Below are 22,443 nucleotides of genomic sequence, written 5' to 3'. Positions count from 1 at the left end.
AAATAATTTTAGCAATCCTGACTGACCTAAAACAGGAAAAGATTTGCCTGGTAGGAGACATTGAGCTCTAGTTTACACGCTATATTGCAGACTGGTCTACGTGTCATTGTTGTTGTGCTTCACACTATTTAGAGTTAAGGAGGACGAGAGAGAAGGGAGGACCAGGGCCAAGTGTCAAACCCAGGACAAGTGCATGGAGGACTGAAAGTGTTGATGTATGGTGTGTATTACTTCAGTACTTCTTTAAATAGCTGTGAAACCACAGACCAGCTTTGTCTTGTGTGATTTGTTAACAAGCCATCTTTACACAAACCCAAGGGGAAGCTAGGACAAAACCAAGGTCCTGCAGAGGGAAAGGAATCAGTAAAACCTATTTTTTGTTACCCTTTCTGCTTCTTTAATAGGTTTTTAGCCCTTTAACTGTCTTTTACGGCTGTGACAATGTTTAACTCCACGCCCGCGCCCCGCGTGGACATCGACACGATGGCTTTTCTATTGGACGCTGCAACAATTCTCAGCTTCCAGATTTCTCAAAACAAGTGGAGGGAAGAAAAAAAAAATTCCCCTGTTGCATCCAGATTAAATGTTTACACAGATAAAAAGGGGCACTTAATGAGGACATGCTGTGAAGGTCGTTGGCCTCTGTCTGTGCTCTCGCCTCCTTGCAGCCCTACAGGTGTTAGGTGGAGGGTGCAGTGACACGGTGGGAGGCCAATTACCTCTGCAGTCCTTGGTAGCTTGGTACTGCCTGGGTTAATGACACCGGCTCGCAGATAAGGCCAATCCCTCATGATTTCCATGTGTTACTCCGGCAGCTACTTTTTCATTGAGAAAGGGCCTTATCTGTTTCCCAGGGCTGTTCCAGCAGTCACCTGGCAGAGCACATGGTTGTTTTTCACAGAGAGCATATTGACATTTCAAGGTCCAACAGGGAGGTGTGTGTGTGGGGGGGAGGAGGTGGCGGTGGCCTTATAAGTAAAGGGAGACTGGAGGGAGCAGTAACACCCGGCAGCTCACGCAAGAGCGAGAACTCGGCCGCTCACCTGCAGAGACCAGACAGCTCCGTCTAGACCAAGAAAGGATGGACAGCGGATGCAGCTGCTCGTCCGGCAGGGACAGGCTCCTGAATCCCATCCTCTACAACATCCTGAGTCAAATGGAGAGCGGCGGGCCGGGCCAGGACGCCCTCGGCAACAACTCGGCCCCCCACAGGTGCAACTGCGAGGTGCGGCGGACGGTGTGTTTGGTCCGACCCTCGGAGGTCTGCAAGGAGGCCTCGGCGGTCCTGGTCAAAACCGTCCGCTTCATGAGAAACCTGCCGGCGTTCAACCAGCTGCCGCCGGGCGACCAGTACGCTCTGCTCAAGAGCTGCTGGGCGCCGCTCTTCATCCTGGGTCTGGCCCAGGAGCGCGTGGACTTCGACGTGACGGACGTCCCCGCCGACAGCATGCTGAAGAAGATCCTGCTGAACCGGCAGGAGAGGCCCGAGGCGGAGAAGGAGCAGCCCACCATGGCCGGCGTCAGCAAACTCAAGTGCTGCCTGAAAAAGTTTTGGAGTTTGGATTTGAGCCCGAAGGAGTACGCGTATCTGAAAGGGACCACGATATTTAACCCAGGTAGGTAGTCGCTGGAGTTAACTTTTGGGTTAAAATGCGTGCACGACCCTTAACCGTAACCCCCTCCTCCTCCTCCTCCTCTGTTTTAACGACAGACGTAGCAGAGTTACAAGCAGGCCTGTTCGTAGAAGGACTGCAGCAGGAAGCGCAGCATGCCCTGAGCGAGGTGGTCCAGCTCCTTCATCCCGGCCGCCCGGAGCGCTTTGCTCGGATTCTCCTCACAGCCTCCATGCTTCAGGGCGTCACGCCCAGCCTCATCACTGAGCTGTTCTTCCGGCCCGTGATTGGCCAGGCCAACCTGCTGGAGCTGCTGCTCGACATGCTCTTCTGCAGAAACCCGTGACGGTTCCCGAGACACCGGAGAAAGTTCAGGCTGGCAAAAGGGATCATCGGTTTGTTTTTATTACGCCCCCTGCAGTGCTGTCCCAAAAAATAGACCAAAGAACGTATTATTATTTTTTTTTTAAACATTAAAGACGCTGAGGTGACTTTAGCCCAGACTGAGCAGAAATCCTCCACTAAGAAGAAAGCGTTGTCCTTCCACAGACTGTGCCTTTCTGTCAGCTTACTTGATCTTTTCTGTTGTTTTGTTGTTTTATATAAATGTCGTTTGCTTCGAGTGACGACTTCAAATAAATATATTTTTGTACATGAATTTAGTTGTGACATTAATTGGTCACCATGTCCCTCTCAGCCCTACAGCTCCACTCAGATCCACCATTGCTGACATATTAAGCTCAAGCGGAAATGTTTTCAAGTGTGTCCAAGGCCTGAATCTGAACGTTTCTAAAACACCTGTGTAGCTTCTTCAAACCATCTTGGAAAACTGAAACAATAAAAAAAAGATTTAGGTCCATGGGCTGTTAAGCAGGAGTCGTCTCGTAACAACATGGACAAAAACCGAGATGATGAAAGCTCAGGAAAACAGAGTTGTCATTTCTCAGACTAAAGGTGTGACTAGTGCCTTGAACAATTAATAATTGTGACTCGACACATTTATTCCTGCTCCAGCATAACCTTTAGGGTATTGTTCCGTGTGATAAAACACAAAGCAGTGCACACATTTTGAAGCGGAAAGACAATATCTGGTTATTTAAATGATTTGTTTACAAAAATCTGAAATGGGCGGCATGCGTTTATAGCCACACACACACACACACACACACACACACACACACACACACACACACACACACCAAAGCACGTAGTACCACAAGCAACCTGCCAAGAGAGGCCCACCCACCAGAACTCACAGAGGAGGGCGTTAATGAGAGAGGCAGCACCCTCTTCAGGTAACCCTGAAGGGGTTGAGCTCCACAGCAGAGATTAGAGGATCTGTCCATAGGGCCACAATAAGCCATACGCCTCATAAAGCTAGGCTTTATGGAAGGGTGGCCAAAAAAAAAGACTTTACTTAGTGTTAAGAATAAGAAGGCATGTTTTGAGTTTGCCAAAAGCCAAGTGGGCGACTCTCCTACTGTGTGGAGGAAGGTGCTCTGGTCAGATGCAAACACAATACATCCCATCAGCCCAATCCCCACAGTGTAACATGGTGGTAACAGCGTCACGGTGAGTGGATGTTTTTCAGCAGCAGGGACTGGGGAAGTGGTACAAGTTGAGGGAAAGATGGATGGTGCTAAATGCAGGGATATTCATGAGCAGAACCTGTCAGTCTGGCTGTGATATGAGACGGAGGTTCACCTTCCTGCAGGATAATGACCCGAAGCATCCTGCTTAAGCAACACTTGAGTGATTTAAGGGGAAACTTTTAAATGTGTTGGACTGGCCTAGTCAAAGTCCAGACCTAAATCCAATTGAGAATCTGTGGCTAGACTTCAAGATTGCTGTTTACAAGGGAAAATCATCCAACATGAAGGAGACGGAGGCGTTTAGTCTTGAGGAATAGGAAAAAAATCCCAGAAGCAAGATGTGGTGAGCTGATAGAAACTGATCCAAAGCCACTTGCTGCTGGATTTGCTGCAAAAGGTGACTCTTTAAAGTGCTGACTTTAAGGCAGGATAAATAGTTACCCTTGCCCTGGGTCTTTCTGCATGTTCTCCCTGTGCATGCATGGGTTCTTTCCTGGTTCTCCAGCTTCCTCCCACAGTCCAAAAACAAGACTGTTAATTAAAGGTTAATTGGCCTCTCTAAATTCTCCTTAGGTGTGAGTGTGTGTGTGAATGTTTGTTTGTCCTGTGTGTCTATGTGTTGCCCTGCGATAGACTGGCGACCTGTCCAGGGTGTACCCCGCCTGTCGCCCATTGAAAATGCTGGAGATAGACATCAGCACCCCTCATGACCCCATGAGGGATAAGCGTGCAGGATAATGTGTGTGTATATATATATATATATATATATATATATATATATATATATATATATATATATATATATATGTATGTGTGTGTATTCAAAGTTGTGGGCACGCTCAGTAAATGAAATGATGCAAACTCTCAATCATTGCAGTTCCAGGTTGTGAGGCAACAAAACAGATTAAAATTGCCAAGGGGGCATGAATACTTTTCCAGGCCACCGTGGCTCCATCTAGTCTTTTATCTATTTACCCAGCTCTGTCATTTCCCTGCTAAAAGAAAAACATCCCCATTTCATGAGGCAGCCATGTTTTCTGTGGGCAGGTGTGTTCAGGTTGGAGTGCTACGTTAGTTTCCCACAAATATTTTGGTCCCATCTGACCAAAGCTGCTTCTCCCACAGCGTGGCTTGCATCAATCAGCGAGTTGAATCTCCTCTGGCCCTCTTCTTTCCAAATGTATTTGGGGGTAGCAAAGCAAAGGGGGGCTGAATTCACGAAGCACTTTCCAGATCTCAATTGCAAAATATTTCAACAGCCATCATGTTCCTTTAACTTGGTACAAAAAGAAAAACAGTGGCGAAAAGCAGTGTGGCCTGTGGGTGTAAAATGAGAATTTTTCTAAAAAATACTATTTTGAGACATCGGATAGTTTCCTTTTGCAATTCGATTGAAAGTATTGAGTTTTCAGAACCACACTAATGATGGTCCTATGTCTCCCTCTCATGGAAAATGATGGAAATCATCCCCCCCCCCCAGCAAGTAAAGCTGGAAGGAAACTGGTCTTTAATTTGCTCTTCTTAAACATTGCCAGCTCCATCTCCCTCATTTCTTCCACAAAAGAAAGCAAAGAGAAATCTGCCTTTCTAAAATCCCAACAGCACGAATGCGGTGATTTATAGGGAGCAGGCCTACTTAGCTCTTGCTCATCCTACCGTTTGGTATGCAGGTTGTGAAATCATGTGTCTTTACATGACAACCTGTACAGGTAAAACAGGAATGTGCCAGCGGGGGCAGTGAGCCAGAGGAAACGGGGTTACGCAGGAAAACTGCAACACGAACAGAAGAAACAAAAAAAAAAAAAACTGAAAACAAGAGCCTGAAAAGCTTAAATTTAACCACAGAAAACAGAGATAATTATGTTTGTTTGGTTTTAAGCTTTGTGGGGCAACCGTTCCTTCTACATGACTCAGCAACAAAGAAAAAAAAAAGATCTCATCTACTTCCAAAGGAAATCAAAGGATCTCAAGAATGTTCAGAAGCTGTTTTATTATGCAGTCGGACAGATGTTGTCCTGGTTTTACAACACAGACACAAAATGGTTGTAGGTACCAGCAGCTAGCAGGTTTAGCCTTAGATACGTCTGTTTATTTCTGGCCTCAGCCATGGTATAAAACCAGAATCCAACATTCCCAGAGCGGCGAATATCCGTTTGTTGGATCAAAAAATAATCAGGGCAGATTCCTGAAATCGGGTTGGTTTCCTTTGCTCGGGCTTCATTTTGCAATAAATGACAAAGACAAACCCCTGGATTTTATTTCCCTTCAGTCAGAACCAGCCAAACGAGTTCTTTCTTTTGCTGAGGGCGGAAAAGGCCTGCCTGCTGCAACGCTGACCTACGGGGAGATGAGCCCGACAACAACCCCGGAGATTAAAAAAAAAAAGAAAAAAAAAAAAAAAGAGAAAAGTAGGCTACAGAGAAAACTTTGAAGAAACGTTCGCCAACGTAGGAGGAGAAATGTTGAAACCGAGGAGCTTTTTAGGTTTGGGCTTGAACCGAATTTTGGCTTGTGTTACAAATCAACAGAAGGCTTTGCACTTAAAGCAGCATGTATTGCATTTAATATGAACAACTTTAATAAAAAAAAAAAAAAAAAGGACATAAAAACAGGCACTGAAATATGTATTTTCTTAAAAACATGACTTTCTGTAGATCATAAAAAAAAAATGAATCCAAAAGGTACAGAGTAACATAGACTCAATATGTACATCAAAATATGGCTTACAACAATACAGTCTGTGGGTGGAAAAAAAAAAAAAAAAAAAACATGCCTCAGCAGTGGAGAAATGGTAGGAGACGTTGAGCTGTACATGCAGAATAAGAGCCTGTATAAACAAAAACAAAGACAAGAATGAGGACGGTTCTGTCCCGCCGCGAGCTTGATCCTCCCTTAGTCACTTTCTAAACCTAAAACACTGTTTTGACAACAACAACCAAAAAAAAAAGGTTCCTCTGTTGGTCATTTGTTAGAAAAAGGTAAAAAATATTGACCAATAAAAAAGGAGAACTATACACATGTAGGATAAAAAAAAAAAAAAAGGTGCTCTGCTCTGTAACAGCAATAATGAAAAGAGGCGACATGATTTGTCAGTACAGGATATAGACATTTTAGTCTCTGCGTGGCTTTTCAGATGAGCAGAGGGGCTCCTGAGGAGGTCGTTCCAGTGTCGTGCTGGTAGGGAGAGTAGGCGGTGGCAGTGCTGGAGGAATACGCTAGCAGAGGAAGGAAACGGAACAATTATTCAGATGAATGTGAAGCGCTTCGCCAAAAACATTTCCACATTTCGTCAAACCGCTGATTTCTACGTCTTGTCTCGGGACTTTAAGCGACAGACTAACACAAAGAAATGTGTGATAGAGAAGCAGAAGGAAAGGCTGTAAAAGCCTTAACAGTGTAGCATGCATGAGTGTTCAGGCCTACAAAGTCAATAACAACTACGGTTGCAAGTCTTTTGGGTTCTGCCTCCAGACTTTTGATCGTTGTTGAAATATGCTCCTTCAGATTGGCCGAAGAGCATCTGTAAACAGCTGTTTATTTTATTTAAATATTGCCATGCATTCTCAATTGGATTTCAGTTTAGACTTTGACTAGGCCAATCTAACCTATGAGTGACCGCAGCTCTGGCTGCATGTTTAGGGTGGTTGTCCAGCAGGAACCTGAACCTTTGCCCCAGGCTTAATCCTTCTGGATTCAACATTTTTTCATTCTGCGTTGTCTTTTATTTAGCTCCATCAGTCCTTCCATCAAAGCGTTCACACACATGCTGCCAACATGTCTGACGTAAGGGGTGTCACGTTCATTATAACTGGTCTTCACGTGTATAATCTTGAGTTAGAAAGAGCAAAGCTACATTTCTCTTACATGACCAATAAAAGCACTAACCCAGACTTTACTATTGCTGATGGCCTGACCTGAACTTTTATCCAGCAAGTCCCGCAGTGATGTTAGAAAAGAAAAAAAAAAATGCAGCTCTCTCAACTTTCTGTAGAAACTGTCCTTAGTTGTGATGAGCTTGAAATATTGTAGCTATTAAATACCATGTTCTTCAACTTCAGTCATGAAAACTCTTTTAGAAAAAAAGCCTCATCTGGATTCCTTGCATGGTGCGCAATTATGTCCAACCTGACATTTTTAACAAAAATCATTAAAAGGCTCAAATCTACTCATTTTTTGGATCCAAACAACCTTGTTAATTCCCACCATCGACGCCGCACTGCAAAAGGTTTTGAATGGCATCAAAAACAGCTGTCTAAGCTTTACTGGACCTCACAGCGATGTTTGACACATTAGATCATAAAATACCTGATTGACCGATGGGAAAAGTGGCTGGAACTGTCTCGTACTTTCCTAAACTGGTTCAGATCGTATGTAAGAGACAGGAAAAACTTTCATTTAGTAATTATAAACAAATTAAATTAAAAGTTCTGTTCTAGGGCTCCTCAAAGATCCTTTCTTGCACTATTATTTAACATCTACATACAGCCATAAACACAAATGCTGGAGTTCTGCAACATCCATAAGAGCTGTGCTAAATAACATAACACTTTATATGTTATGCCAACACTTTGTCATAGTTTCATACAGTAACTGAACCAGTGTCCAAAAATATCCATGATTGGATGGATCAGAATATCTCCAGCTTATTGCAGAAAGAAAGCAGTCATCTGTTTTGGTCAAGAAATGCTACCTTAAACATCACCAGTCAACCAAATTTCATAGTCTAAAGACCACAGAGCGAGCAAAAAAAAAAAAAACCCTAGGTGTCATGACTGAAACCTGAACCCAGTACGGATTTATCACTGAACCACCTTACAGCCATCTCAAACATTGCCAGAATAGGATGCCCATCTAAACAGAACACAGAAAAAACTGTTTTTATTAATATAATAAAGAAAACAAACAATAGGCGCCAAGAAATCCTGTTGATGTACTCAGAGCTTTGGTTCAAACTGAAAACCTGAGATGTGGAGAAAAAAAACAAAACTTAGGCTCCTTTAAATCAGGACAGAAAATATTTGTTTTTACTGCAGTTTTCACATCAAGACCAAAGACTGTCTGAGCTTTTAGGTGGTTTCATTTGCACCCTAATGTCTCCGTTTACGCGTTGCCTGGCTTATCGCTGTAAGAGGATAGATCCTACAGCTATTCTTAAACCATTAACCTGCTTCCAGCGTCCTGCAGAAGAAAAGCATCCCCACAGCATGATGCTGCCACCACCATTTTCCAATGTGGGGATAGTGCGTTATGTGCAGCTTCACATATTCCTCCACGAAGCCCTTTGCATGTCAGCTTGAAGGTTGGGCTCTTGACCAGAGCACCTTCCTGCAGGCTGCAGCTGTGCACCACGTTCCACATGCACAACCCATAGAGCCCTGTGGCTGCGACAAACCGTGGAAAAGTTCAAGGAGGTACAAATACGTCTACCGGTAAACATCGGAGGTTTACATTTCATCTGCAAAAAGGTGCGCAGAGTTTAACCCAAGCCGCTGATACATTCCCAGGCCTCACTGTGAAAGTTATGGAAACACAATGTGCTGTACCCTCATTCAAAGACGTGTAACAGGACACCCAGTCCCTTCAGCAACCTCTTCGCATAAGAGCGAGGGCAGAGGGGGGGGGGGGGGTTTGGGGGGGGGGGGGGCGCCTGTTGCTCTGTGATCCATCTGTAACCCAAGTTGTTCGCTAACATTACATAATAAATCAGGGGACATATATTTAATGTGGCTTAATCTGCTGCTTAAGCAGATTGTGTAGCATGACTGAAGAGCTGGGAGGGGGGGGGGGGGGAAACAAGGCAGAAAAGGTAGGCGTTTAATAGCAGAAAAGGAGGAGAGGCTTCTCACAGGCTGAGAACTGTAACATGTGAAAAAAAAAAGGACAGGAATGCAATGCTTTGCTGTGTAAAGAGAGGCATGCTACTGGAAAAGAGGGAGAAGTTGAGAAGATGCCTACAGCTGCAGTGGGTACAATGGCTCAGGGAGTCTGAGACCGACACGCATGGGGGGGGGGGGGGGGGTTGTCCCTCAGAGATCAAGACTGTGGCTTAGAGTGAATAAGTTTAGATCCTGATACCTTAATTTTTTTTTAAATTGCCCTGACAAAACCACAAAATAGGTTAGAATAATAAAACAGCTGGACTTCGATTCTGAGCTTCTAAGCTTCCCATCCAGGAAGCTTTCTCAGTTCAAAATGTCTGGACTAGCATGGAGTTCCCAGCTTTATAGACCTGCTGGTGAGGCCTCATTAGAGCTTAGATTCACATGTAGATTCACCTGGAACTGATCGCCCCAACAATGGAGAGTCTTTAGGCTCATCGTCTGCCTGGCTCACAGGAGGAATGTTCTGGTCACATGCATGGAGGTGTGAACTGTGGTGAAACTTGGCAGGAATCAAACCTAAAGCTGTGTTGGAAGTTTTTTAAAGTTGAAGCCTGAGTCCTCCTCGTCTGTTTAAGGTTGTTTTCTCTCACTTTACGTAAATGGCTTCCTTCACCCCTCTCTCAAACCATCTGTCTTCTCTGTCCAACATGTGAACATTGTGGTCCTCAGAAGAGAGTCCTTTACCCTCAGGGGCGGTTCTAGACAGGGGCCAACAGGGGCCCATGCCCCTGTAGAAATGGCCCTGCCCCCTGTTATGGCCCCTGTACTAAAAGCATGATGTTAAATAAACTTCTCATAATTATTTGCAATGACAAAGAAACCATAACTGATTGGTCGCTTTGACCAATATTATTTTTTACCTATACAGCTTTACTCTAAAAAGAATTTAAAACTTAAGATGTTTCACGTTTAGCTTTAGCCTTAGCCGTATTGAGCTGGGGGCAAAGTTTTCAACTGCTAGATCAGGGGTCTGAAACCTGCAGTTCCAGAGCCATAAGTGGCTCACTTAATATTATTACAGTTAAATATTGCCATTTTATTGTTTTAAATTTTTGTTTGTTCTGTGCCCCTGTGAAAAAACACTGGCCCCCCTGGTAAATTTGGTCTAGAACCGCCACTGTTTACCCTTGTGGTGCAGGTGGACGGCTGAGTCTTGTCCTGAGGATGTAGCTCTCCTGTGTTGAGCCGTGCGTCTGTGGAGAGGTTGTTTGATTTCTCTAATATAAAGATCAGAACATTCCTCACTGCACTGAACCACAAACACAACTCTGCTCATTTTAGGAAAGCTTCTTGGATGGGAACGAAAAATCTTCAGAATAGAAGTCCATCTGTTTTTTTTTTTTTTTTTTACTTTTTTTTTTGGATTGACCCCCTGAGAAAAACAAACGGAGGAAAAAAAAAATGTGACAAGTGTCTATGCACCTGTGGAAAATTCCCCAAATGTACTCACGTCTCAAGCTGCAGTGTCTCATCTTCCTCGCCAGCTCGTCTGACGGCGTTCGCTCGGACACTTTCACCTCTGGAGCTGCAGAAAAGGAATCGAAACGGACACGGTAAAGCCAAGCGGACGGGGAGCAAATAAAAATTAGAAATAATCTGGCCATCTGCTACTTCAGTGTTTTGGTAAACTATTTGTGCTTGTGTCAGCTTGCCCCAGATTAACTGACTGTTAATAGGCCGATGACTGCAAAACGTCTGGAGCGCCGAGGCTTACAGCTCTGAGCTAAACAAAGGCTGCAACGTTCCAACAGACTATGAGTCACCGGAGGAAAGACGGGTCAGATGTTTCCAATATTTGGTATCCTGCAACCTCCGAGCTACAGAAAACCTCAGTGCATCATGAATATTTGCTGCTGCATTTATTTATTTTTTTAGAAAGTGCGACTAAAACACGCATTTAGACTTCCTTACAATCGCTGCTCATGAAGGTGTGGGTCATGGTCTCGTTGCCGCTGTCGGGCAGCGTCCCGTCGTTCCTGCCGTTGGGACGCTGCCCCGCCGACGCGTGGCTGGCCTTCTTCTTGGCCTTGCGCGTGCTGATGCGGATGACTCCGTGCACCAGCTTGCACTCGGCCTCCTGCTCCTCCAGGTTGTAGTTCTGCGCGATGCTGTAGATGAGCTCGCTGATCTCGTTGGTCTTGCGGAAGAAGGAGGAGTCGGACGTGCACTTGGCCAGCTCCTCGATCTGGTGGAGGGCGTAGAGCTCCAGGAGCTTCTTGGTGATGAGCGAGTCGACGTCGGTGCTGTCGCACGGGTCGTCCAGCTCGTAGTCGTTGGACAGCAGGCTGGTGTTGCTGATCGGCCTGTGGCTCTCCCCTTTAGCGGGCGGGCGGGTCCGTTTGGAGGCGTTGACCGGGTAGCTTACTATCTCGCCTCGGAAACGGACATCCGGGTAACGGAAGCTTTCGCTCGGGGGCAACTTGGCAGTTTTGGGCTTGCTGGACTCCGTTGACACGCCGCAGGTCGGGTTGTTCAGGGCCATGCCGTTGGAAGGCTCTCCGCCTGCTTTGGGCGGGTGGTCGGTGGAGCTCTCGTTGGCGGGCAGACAGGGCTCTCGGCTGCCGTAGAACCCACAGGTGAGCACGCAGCAGATGAGGGCCTTGCAGCCGCTCCAGCCCGCGGAGCACGAGCCGCAGGTGGGCCTGCCGGCCGGCGCGCTGTCCGCCGTCCCCGGGATGAATCCTATCGTCTCCGAGCCCCGGGCCGCGCCGTTCCGCGGGTGTCCTCTGCTCCGGCCGTTCTTGTTCTCCGAATACCGAGGGTGCTCGTTGTGGTGTTCGCGTAGCCGCTCCCCGTGAGGGTCCTTGAGGTCATGCTGGACCGCGCTCTCCCTGTATATAGTTCCACTTTGTCTGTACTTGTCTGCTTTGGAGTTGGAGGCGTGGGGCTTGTGGCGGGACGTCTGGGGAGCCCCTGAGCTGTGGCCAGGCATGGCTCAAAACACCCGGGGCCTGCGGGGGGGAGAGAGAGAGGAGCGCTTGCAAGTTAGTGGAAATGACTTCTTTACGTAACACAGAGAGAGAAAACTTCAAACTTATATATTTAATCAGATGAAAACATTTTTAGCTCCATATCTGATCCAACTCTGACTTTATTTTCTTTATCTGAAACATAACAAAATGTTAGAGAATGCAAAGGTCTATACGCGATTGTTGGAGAAATGCACCAATCAGGCTTCTTTTCATGGCTGACACTAATTTCCAGTTTTCTTTGGAATCTGACACGGAAATTCTGACTTTAACCAATTCTGTGTTTTCTTGTTATTTTTTTACTTTGAGGAGTAAAACACATAAAGGGAGAAAATTTGCTACTAGTTCTTTGACACAGAGAGAAATTACAAGAATAAACCCCATTTATGCATTAAAGCACGTGCCCAGTACTGTTACCTGACTTTCATTAAACCTTTCCCAAAGTACATGTGGTGGAAACTCTAAATTGGGATCTTTTTAAAAAAAAAAAAAATTAAAAAAATATTAGAAAAAGTCTCTTTTTTTCAGTGCCTAAAGCTGCTAACCAACATTTAGAGCCCATTAGAGGAAAATGAGCAGATTCCGATTTCTGGCTTATTAATTAGCCTTTATTGCGTTTTCCCTTGAGTGAGAATCCATATTTAATTCCATTAAGTTTGTTCATCGAAATCTGAAAACAAAGTGTTTTAAGCCCAACATTTTAATGTGGTTTGGTTCTGTTGCATTTTTTTTAATTTGACAGCTATCCCTTTAAGATGGTTTATTTTCAGTTTCTTGGTAAGGCTGCACAACATATAGCAACTTTAATGTCATTGCAATATCACTTTGCGCCACATACATCGTGAAGAACTGCCCCTGCCTGCAATAAGCGAAACCTAATCCTTTAAGTACGCTGCATTTAAGGCTTTTCTGTGCCTGTAGCAAATTTGGTGACACGTGTTCAACGGAGCATGAAGAGCGTTTTATGGTTTAAAAAAAAAAGGGTGGCGAGGTGGTCAAGCCATTAAGAAACTGCTTAAGTGTCAAAACACCAGACGTCGGCCCCTGCACGGCTTTCATTTTTCTGCTCATCATAAACATGTGATGCACAGACGAATTTAGCTCAATGGTGCTAGTAGACATGTTGCAATCTAAGGCGGTTGGTTCGATTCCAGCTTCCTCCATTTAGATGTTAATGTGCCCCTGGGCAAGGCACTTAACTTAAACTTAAGTTGCCTACTGATCTGTGTATTGATGTATGAATGTGTCATCAGTGAGTGCGGCTGGGTTGAACGTGGCTTTGGTGTAAAGCGCTTTGGGTGGTCGATATTACTGGAAAGTGCTGAATAATTCAGTCCATTTACCATTTTATCTTCATTTATGAGATGAACAAAGCACAATACTTTGTTTTTAAATGTTCTCGTAGTAGAATTAATTTTTACTTCAACTACTGCATTTCTATTTGCTCCTCATGGCTTTGTTATGATTTATTTTCAGTTTTCCCTACACCGACTTTGACTTCATCTAAAAGAAGTCATGCAATCGTTTGTCGTTCATGCCGTCATGATGGTGAACCCGTCGTGTTTTCTTAGCTCTATATTTTGTTCAAACAGCATTTTTTTTATTCCATGTCTATCATGTTATTCATTTCCGCTCATCAAATTTAGTTTTCTTTGGTTCTATTGCAGTTTTTAATCAAATAATGCATTTTAGATGTTAGATTTCATCCCATATGGAACATTATTTCACTGTATATTTATTTGTCTTATGGTCAAACATTACTCAGCGTTTTAGATTCGCATTTCTTCAGTTTTACTTTTGTTTAGTTTCACTGCGTTTCTAAATTTATGTCACCGTCTTGAAAATGACAGATTTTATCTGAGCTTTTATCTTTATTTCTGGTGTTACGGTTGAAGTGCATTACTCTGCACGAGTGAATTTTCTTATTAAATTTGTTTAGTTCCACTGCATTTTTTATTTATTTATTTATTTATTTTTTTTATTTTATTTTTTATTTATTTATTCGAACATGATACAAATATAAAAATAAAATAGTGCACAGTAACAAGAAGTGCATAAGAAAGAAGAGAAAATACAGATTTTTGTTTCAGTTAACATATCATGCTCAAAACGGGGTAGGAAGAAGTGAGAACTTATAAACTCCTACCCCTAAACACTTGAGACTTTAGAGTCCTACTGTCATTAGAAAAAAAAAAATCAAAATCAAAGTGGCAGTTTGAAGTAACAGTTACTAATATTTACCTATACATTTTCCCGTTTTATGCTGGTTTATCTTTCTAAACTCATCTGAATACCTTTATCTTTGATAGAAGGCTAATATATCTTTACATAGTTTTTAACAATTATTTTTGATTTATCAATAATCAATAAAAAATTATTTTTGATGATTCCATACAAAAATGATTCCATACAAAGTAACGTGTTACATTCATTTATATGTGATATTTCTAGTTAGCTCTGCGTTTTACAGAACATTTTCCTCTTGGTATGTTATGAGTATTACCCTAAATGGTGCAGCACTCTCTGGTGTGCTTGTTTGCATGCTTCTCCTTCTGGTTTTTCACCTGTAAAGCACTTTTGAGTGCGATTAAACAAATCTGGAGATGCGCTCCGAGTAAAACTCCAAAGCTCCAGACAGGTTTTAAAGCACTAACCCCGTTAAACCAACCAGTTTTAAAGCAACCCAGAAGACTCCAGGGTAGAAACCAGCTCCAAGGATTGGGAGTGCTCTGATTGCCCGCCGTCCCACAGCTTTTTTTTTTGGAGGGGGTGTTAAACTTCAGGTCCAGAGCCCTTCTGCAATTAAGGAGCGAACTCCGTTTACGCATCTGACCGCGTCTAATTTCCCTTGCAAAGCGTCCCACGTACCGCATAAGAAGAAATAGTTGTGGCTGAGCTCTCTCTCTGCCGAGCGCACCGCGGAAGTCTCACGCCGACGCAGCTCCTGCCGCCAGCGCCTTGAGCGGGGACGGAGCGTCGACAGAGCCGACAGGGACTTCCAGGTGCGTTTTCGTCGCGTCCGGCAGCAAGCGAGAGGCTCGGCAAACTTGAAGACCGGGGTCCGGCACCGCCGCTACCGAGCGAGACGCGACCACCCGGCACATCCGCGCCGTCTCTTCTGGTTTAAAAAAAGAAAGAGAGAGAGGGAGAGAAGAAAGCGAGTCCCCGGAGCCGACGAGCGTCTCCCAGCAGGCTACTTGGCTATCACCTGCGGCTACAGCTAATACCTCAGCCGGGGACCCACCCACAGGTGCGTCGTGACGTCACCTGAGGTGGAAGTAAAAAAAAAAAAAAGTTTAAAAATAAATAAAAGTAAGATGATCAAAAAGTAAGAAATAGAATAAAACAAGACTATCGCACAACAAGAAGGAATGAGGAACTAGAACAAAGAAAAAAAGGGGGAAAATCTCTTGCCTCTATGGACGTTTTCATTGATCTTACATTTACACGTTGAATGGGTTTTCTTCTCTGGTTCCAAAAAATAGGGGTTGAGGCCCTATTGCTGGTTCGTAGAAAAACCTGGTTTGGGTCTTCTTATTCTGCTTGGCTTCATGAAGGGCCTTGCAAAAGTATTCACCTACTGGGTTTTTTTTTTGGCCTATTCCTCAAAGGAAAACTGCTCCAGCTCCTTCATTTTGGACGGTTTTCGCTTGTAAACAGCAATCTTCAAGTCTAGCCACAGACTCTCCATTGGACTGAGGTCTGAACTTTGACTAGGCCAGTCCAACATATTTAAAAGTTTTCCCTTAAACCACTCAAGTGTTGCTTAAGCAGGATGCTTCGGGTCATTATCCTGCAGGAAGGTGAACCTTCGTCCCATATCACAGCCAGACTAACAGGTTCTGCTCATGGATATCCCTGCATTTAGCACCATCCATCTTTCCCTCAACTTGTACCAGTTCCCCAGTCCCTGCTGCTGAAAAACATCCACTCACCATGATGCTGTTACAACCATGTTTCACCCTAAAGATGCTGTTCTTAGGGTGAGGGGATTTTTTGGGTTTGCATCAGACACAGTGTTTACCTTGGTGGCTGAAAAGTCCAATCTTAGTCTCATCTAACCAGATCACCTTCCTCCGAACATTTGGGGAGTCGCCCATTTGGCTTTTGACACACTCAAAATGTGCCTTCTTATCTTCAAAACTAGCTAATGACTTTTTCTCTGGACACTTTTGCATGAAGACCAGCTCTACGGAGAATACATCTCTTTTGTCAGGTTTGTGGTACCATGAGCTTTCCATTTAAAGATGATGGATCTGATGGTGCTCTGAAGGAACATCAAATATATGGATATTGTTTTTACAACCACACCCTGACTTGTACCTCTCAGCAACTTTGTGCATGGGTCCATCCGAATATTCTCATATAGTAAGGACTCTTTAGCCAAAGCGGATGTGCGTCAGCGGTCGCCATGATTAGTGTGTCTGAATAGTGGAGTCAGTAAGGAAGGAAGGTAGCAGCCTGTATGCTTCCTCTCATGGCTAGATTAGCATAGGAGTCTTGCAACATTCCTGCGCTAAGGAGCCTTAAGTTATCCCACAATCCTTTGCGTGACATGATGCATAAGTACAACACCAACTCATGGAAATCGATGAAAATGGCTGTCAGGAATTGTCTCAGCAGTCCGAGGCTTCTTTCCTCCCCACAATAGAGTTCTTACTGTTGACCGAATGAAAGGTTACAGAACAGGAGCTAGGAGCTATTATTAAGGGCATTCAGGGGCCCCTGACTTGTTTGTAGAGCTCCTTGGTCTTCCTGGTGTGATGCTGCCTATATATATATATAAAATTATATATAATTTGGGATGTGCATAAATATGCACATCCCAAATTAAATCTTTTAAATTTTTTTCTTTATTTATTTATTTATATATATATATATATATATATATATATATATATATATATATATATATATATATATATATAATTTTACTTCACCAACTTAAACTGATTTGTGCAGACCATCACATGAAATAATGTTTAAAAACATTAAAATTACAGGTTGGAATGTAACAAAATAGGTCAAAAGCCAAGGGGGTGGAGCCTGCGAATGCTTATGCTCTACTTTGTGACGGCCTACCATTTAAACTCCCTATAAAACTTTTAGGGTTTTAACATGAAAAATGTAGAGAAGTTCATGTTACACCGAAACCTTTGCAAGGGACTGTAGGAAAGTGATGGAACCAATAGTTCCAGATATGATGAAAGCTTTGTGTTGCCATTATCCATTCTACTGGCTCATTAGCGATATTTGTATGCTTCAGTGGTCTGGGTCAAAAGCCTTGGCAACTATTATTTTGTAGGTCAGGTGCGGAGGAACTTTGGAAACCACCGATGTAATTAATGGGCACACATGCAGGGGACCTTTACAAGGCAGGCCTGCCATGCTCACAGGGGTGCACACCTGCAGAGCCTACAGGTGTGTTTCCAAACAATATCATTCATTTTGTCCTATTTTCCCAGCGTGCAGACACTTAGTCACACACTCTTTGAGCAGAAAATAGTGGGGACACATTACATGGAGGAATACAAACCCCATTTTGCACTCCAGTCACAATAAGGGAGCGTAGAAATAAATTAAAGAAACATGTTTTATTTAGAATGAATGAACAGAAATCCCTACTGAATACAACCATTGCCGATGTCTGTTCTTTTATTCTAGTAGTACTTATGAAACAATGAAACCAAATACAACAAAAATATTAAGTTACATCGTCTGAGAACCCTCTGCCTCTTCCGAGCTTTACTAATGTGGAATTAATACAACGCAAATTTTATCATCCTATGCTTTTTTTCATGCATTTTCCATGCTTCTGAGCAGCCATCAATGCTATCTGTGGTGGTGGTACCAAATGTACAATCATGATTCTCACAACATAATAAACAAGTACTAAAACCAAGACATATCATCTAAAAAGCAGAAAACTATGTACAGATTATTTTCAAGTGCCTAAGAAAACCCAAAGGCACTTTTAAAGTTGACGTTTAAAGGATGAAGACACATTAAGTATAAATCTCCTGAAATTCTAAAAGTACTCCATATTTTTGTTGGTTTATTTCATTCCTTCAATTTAAAAAGTGTACAGGTACGTTACAAACCGAGTGATGGCGCCTAAAGTTCTGTTTAATTTGAACCATTATGACTTACAGCTAATTCAAAATGAAAATATTACAAGAGAGCAATAGAAAATTATTTTTTTTTTCTCAAAATTCTAAATATTGATCTTATAAGTTTCCTTGTGTGCTATACAGAATATCCACAAAGTACTTGGCCGGGGTGCTCCTTGTGCATGAGCTGCTGCATCCGTGCGTTGTGATGGAGGACATCAGCCTGTGGCACGGAGTAAATCTTCAGCAAGCCCGAGTTGCTCCCGAAGCTGCCTCTGATTTTCCTGTTGGGTCTGCTGAGCCCTACCGTGGTCATTAATCCAGATAACGGTAAGGTTGGCAGTGGGGGCACGCACCTCCATAAAGCTTGCCAGCAGAGCAATGAGGTGATGTAAAATTTCCTGGCAGACTGCTGCACTGACTTTGGACTCAAAACAACAGAAGAACAACACCAGCAGATGACATGGCTCTCCAAATAACAACTGACTGTGGAAATATCCCACTGCACTCCTCCTCTGTCACTCCAGACTATTGATGTTCAAATTTAATACAAAATTTAATGTAATCTAAAAAAAAAAAAGAGAGAAAGAGATGCTGTTAGCTCCATTGCTCGTGCATGTTTGCTTGATCACACTTTTTCCTTCCACCGAATGTTTCAATGACATGTTTAGTTACAGCGGCAGCCAGCTTGTTTTGCTACGACCTTTCTGCGGCTCACCCTGTTTGTGGAGGGTGGCGATGATTTCCTGCTGGACAACCTTCAAGTCAGCAGTTCTCCACATGACCGTATAGGCCGCATCGTGAAGTTTCTTTTTTTTTTTTTTGAATTAATTTATGATTGGTCTCGTAATTGCATCTCGACACATATCACTCTTGGCAATGAATCTAGTTGGGTTTTGCTTTGTGAACTAAATTTGTGAAATAACACATTCTCCGATGACATTCTAATGCTACGCACTGGCGTTCTTTCAAACGACGACCTTCCAAGATCAGGAGTTTACAGGAGGGGAGGTTACCACTGGTCTGACTTGAGTCTCTGTGGGGCCCTGGACGACGCAGGTGTCACTTGGCAGCTGCTGGGACAGCCCCGGATGCCTCTGCGGCCGGCTGCCGCCCGCTGTTATGTGACCCAGCCGAGGGTCCGAGTCTATCCCGTACCGGTAGTGATAGCCCTCCAGGACGTCCCGGCATGCGTCCCTCGTCTCTATGATCCATTTCTTCATGCCGTTGCGATTCAGGTAGAGCACAAAGAGGAAAACCATGCCGACGAAGCCCAGCACCACCCCCAGGAAAACGTAAGACGTCTGCAAGGTGAGGTCAGTCACCTCGGCGAGGACCGGAACCACGCAGCCGATGGCCCGGACGGTGAGTCCCTGCACCCTGGCGTCAGCTAGCTCCTCTGGCGACGCGCATCGGACCGCATCTGCGTCCACCCGGGACTTGGTTTTATTCAGCCAGGTCACAAAATCCCGGCTCTCGCAGGAGCAGGCGTACGGGTTGCTCCCGAGAAAGATCCGAGCGTTCCCAAGTCTCTCCAGCTCCTGGAGGGCGTCCCCCGTGAAGGCCTCGAAGTCGTTGCGCGTCAGGTCCAGCATCTGCAGACGTTCGATGCCAGAGAAGGTCCCCGCGTAGACGGCCGCCAGCGAGTTGTTGCCGAGCAGGAGCCGCTGCAAGGCGGGCACGTGGGAGAACATCCCGGGCGGCAGGAGGGCCAGGAGGTTCCCGGAGAGGTCGAGGCGGAGGAGACCCCAGAGGCCACCCCAGCGGAGGGCCGTGGCCAGGTCAGTCAAGGCGGTGAAGTTGTGCAGCGAGCGGCTCAGGTTGAGCTCCTGGAGGGGGCTCCCGGGGATGCTGAGGGCCTCTGGGTGGATGAGCACCAGCCGGTTAGCGCTGAGGTCCAGGGAGCGCAGGTTGGTGAGGGCGGCGAAAGTGTGAGAGGCCAACTCTGTGATCCTGAGAAGATGACTAACACTGTGACAACCGCTCTTAGACATTTGATACCATTCTAAAGCTGGATAAAAAAATAATAAAAAAGAACTGCAGCCACAGATAAAGACATTTCTTTATTATGTAAACATCAACAAAAGTCAGTGACATTAACCAAACATGGCATAAATATAGAACGGGGAAAAAAAAAACATAACACTGACATTCTCACCTGTTATTGCTTAAAATGATGTTAGTTACATTCTGCAGCTCTGTGAACGGATCTGGTCCAACCTGATGTATGTTATTCCCCGTGATGATGACATTCCGGGTGTATCCTGGAATGTTGTCTGGCACTGCGAGCAGATCCACGGAGACGCATTTCACCGTGTGGGTGACCGCGAAACATTCGCAAGCGAGAGGACACTCCGAGCACCGGCAGGGTGCAAACAGGAGGAGGACTCCCAGGAAAACACACGCTGAGAAAATGCACATCTTTACAGAGAGGGAAATGTAGGAATAAAAAGAAGTTGCAGAGGGAAAAAAAATCACAGCGGAGGGAAAAACGTGACCTATTCCTTCTGACGGCAAACTAAGGCTGCGTTAGTGGCAGAGGCTGCTTGCTCCGGCGGCGGTGCCTTCTCATCTGCTCCTCTGTGGGAATAAGGGTTCCCACAAACTGATGGTCGCTCATATCGAACTGAATCCGCTTGCTAAAAAAAGGTATGTGGTTCCCTTAAAGGTGCAGGCGACGGTTAGATTAGAGCGCCCACAGCCGCTGACCTACACCGCAGTCTGACAGAGGGCAGAGCGTGATAGTGTCAGCAATAACTTGTAAAACAATACATTTTAAAAATGAGAAAGACACACAATAATAAACGATCATTAGCTGCGCAGGTAGGTAGCCTCCTGGGTCTTATTCCAGTGGCGCTGCAGGTCGCAAAGTTAGACAGCAGTCAGTTTTTGTTTGCAGATGAATAAATAATTAAAACACAAATTCAAACGGAGACACTCCCACGTTTTCTCACACATTCTATCTTTGGTAGCTGCTCATGTTTAATTGAGGAATAATTGATGAGAACTTTGCACATTAGGATTTCAAAACCCATTTTGTAGCGATTCATCAAGCGGACTCGGCATTAGGCGGCACAGGGACGGATTCATCACTGTCACTCATGAAAAATGCATCTTAGTCCCCCATCTTAGTCACGGAGCGACTGACTGCTTTACATGACAGTCCAAACACGGAGCACATCAAACGCAAACACCAACATTTAGGAGTGTGGTGAGAAAAGATTTGCCGACCCTGTAGTGTGGCTCGCTAAAACAAAACAATGCTTTGCTGCCTATAGGGAAAATGTCACATTTTAGAGCCACAAGCTAAAAGCTTAAATAAATCATAATCAGCCTTAATAGTTTTTCAAAGCAGATATGTAATTTTAAAAGAACTTTTTTGTGAACAAAAAAAGCCTTTGAAGCCACCCCTCTCCTAAAAAAAAAAGGAGGCAAGGACCATTTATGGATAATAATGGGGTTTTTGATCCAGTCTGCCAGATTGGTGTTAAACTTAGACCAAGGATGGATTCCTTCGATAAAAAAGTTTTTTTTAGCAGAAATTTATCGAATGGATGTGTGGTCCCTTATTGGCAACACACAATAAAAGATAGTGTGAGCACATTTGCTTGTAAAGATGACCTATGCAGGAAAGTTGGCTGGAAATAAACAGACAAGGAGCATGGAGCCCCCCCCCTTCACAACCATAAACGGTCCATCCTCTGGAGATGCTTTAATTGTCCTAGGACCATGAAACAATTGTGACCTCTGATTTCAGGGAAGTAACAACCTAAAGATGAAGGATGAGCACACCACAGTTTCTGCTGCGGCTTACAGAGATACCGTGAGCAGGGGGTAATCAGCCAGGCCAACGAAGCGATTCTGGGTGTAGTTTGTGAGCAAAGAGTTCATTGGGTGAGAAAATGCTTAATTTTACATTGGTTTTTACTTTTTCTGTGTTATGTTAATGCACAAAACATCAGCTAAAGTCAACAGATTGGGTTAAATCAGTAACCGATCCCTCCAAACGTTTTGCCTACATTGTAGCCCTGATAAGTAGCTTCAGCCAAATAAACAAGAGTGCTGGACTGCAGCTGTAGTCTTGGTTACATATCTAGAGTTTGAACTTCCTTCCCATCCATCATATGATTAGCAGTGGCTTAAATAGGGCTGAAAAACATGTTGGGGGGGCAACTGACTGCTGATTGAGTTAGACGGTGTCCTCAAAGTGATGTGTTCCCGTCTACATTAGTGTAATATAGTGTAACATAGCTCAACCCTGGCAGGTAAAACATGAT

At 44.3% G+C, this 22,443-nt stretch overlaps 3 protein-coding genes across 3 annotated transcripts; 1 reads left to right on the top strand and 2 right to left on the bottom strand.

Annotated features, from left to right (window-relative positions):
• The first annotated feature begins 1,004 nt into the window (after nt 1-1,004).
• Nucleotides 1,005-2,271, top strand: nr0b2a (nuclear receptor subfamily 0, group B, member 2a). Its single transcript, XM_012852360.3, has 2 exons — nt 1,005-1,616; nt 1,712-2,271. Exons 1-2 carry the CDS (start codon nt 1,082-1,084, stop codon nt 1,957-1,959), a joined length of 783 nt encoding a protein of 260 aa, XP_012707814.2. The 5' UTR covers nt 1,005-1,081; the 3' UTR covers nt 1,960-2,271.
• A 2,905-nt stretch (nt 2,272-5,176) lies between these two features.
• On the bottom strand, nt 5,177-15,264 carry kdf1a (keratinocyte differentiation factor 1a). The gene is made up of 4 exons (XM_012852361.3): nt 14,925-15,264; nt 10,999-12,038; nt 10,538-10,612; nt 5,177-6,420 (listed from the first exon to the last, which is right to left on the bottom strand). Exons 2-4 carry the CDS (start codon nt 12,017-12,019, stop codon nt 6,335-6,337), a joined length of 1,182 nt encoding a protein of 393 aa, XP_012707815.2. The 5' UTR covers nt 12,020-12,038; nt 14,925-15,264; the 3' UTR covers nt 5,177-6,334.
• A 3,169-nt stretch (nt 15,265-18,433) lies between these two features.
• Nucleotides 18,434-22,424, bottom strand: tpbgl (trophoblast glycoprotein-like). Its single transcript, XM_021310527.2, has 3 exons — nt 22,341-22,424; nt 20,325-22,275; nt 18,434-20,119 (listed from the first exon to the last, which is right to left on the bottom strand). Exons 2-3 carry the CDS (start codon nt 20,585-20,587, stop codon nt 19,156-19,158), a joined length of 1,227 nt encoding a protein of 408 aa, XP_021166202.2. The 5' UTR covers nt 20,588-22,275; nt 22,341-22,424; the 3' UTR covers nt 18,434-19,155.
• Nucleotides 22,425-22,443: the final 19 nt, after the last annotated feature.

This window comes from Fundulus heteroclitus, chromosome 3 (genome assembly GCF_011125445.2).
Source record: "Fundulus heteroclitus isolate FHET01 chromosome 3, MU-UCD_Fhet_4.1, whole genome shotgun sequence".
In the NCBI taxonomy this organism is placed as follows: domain Eukaryota; kingdom Metazoa; phylum Chordata; class Actinopteri; order Cyprinodontiformes; family Fundulidae; genus Fundulus; species Fundulus heteroclitus.
Note: the sequence above shows the minus strand (reverse complement) of the source record. Positions and strands in the feature narration are given on the sequence as shown.

Bases quoted from the DNA above. Each gene is read 5' to 3' on its own strand.
- tpbgl (XM_021310527.2), bottom strand. From the start codon at position 20,587: ATGTGCATTTTCTCAGCGTGTGTTTTCCTGGGAGTCCTCCTCCTGTTT. The intron at 20,120-20,324 runs GTGAGAATGTCA...TCATCTTCTCAG, and splicing joins ATCATTTTAAGCAATAACAG to GATCACAGAGTTGGCCTCTC.
- kdf1a (XM_012852361.3), bottom strand. From the start codon at position 12,019: ATGCCTGGCCACAGCTCAGGGGCTCCCCAGACGTCCCGCCACAAGCCC. The intron at 10,613-10,998 runs GTAAGGAAGTCT...CCTTTTCTGCAG, and splicing joins CACCTTCATGAGCAGCGATT to CTCCAGAGGTGAAAGTGTCC. The intron at 6,421-10,537 runs GTGAGTACATTT...TTCCTCTGCTAG, and splicing joins GAGACACTGCAGCTTGAGAC to CGTATTCCTCCAGCACTGCC.
- nr0b2a (XM_012852360.3), top strand. From the start codon at position 1,082: ATGGACAGCGGATGCAGCTGCTCGTCCGGCAGGGACAGGCTCCTGAAT. The intron at 1,617-1,711 runs GTAGGTAGTCGC...TTTTAACGACAG, and splicing joins GACCACGATATTTAACCCAG to ACGTAGCAGAGTTACAAGCA.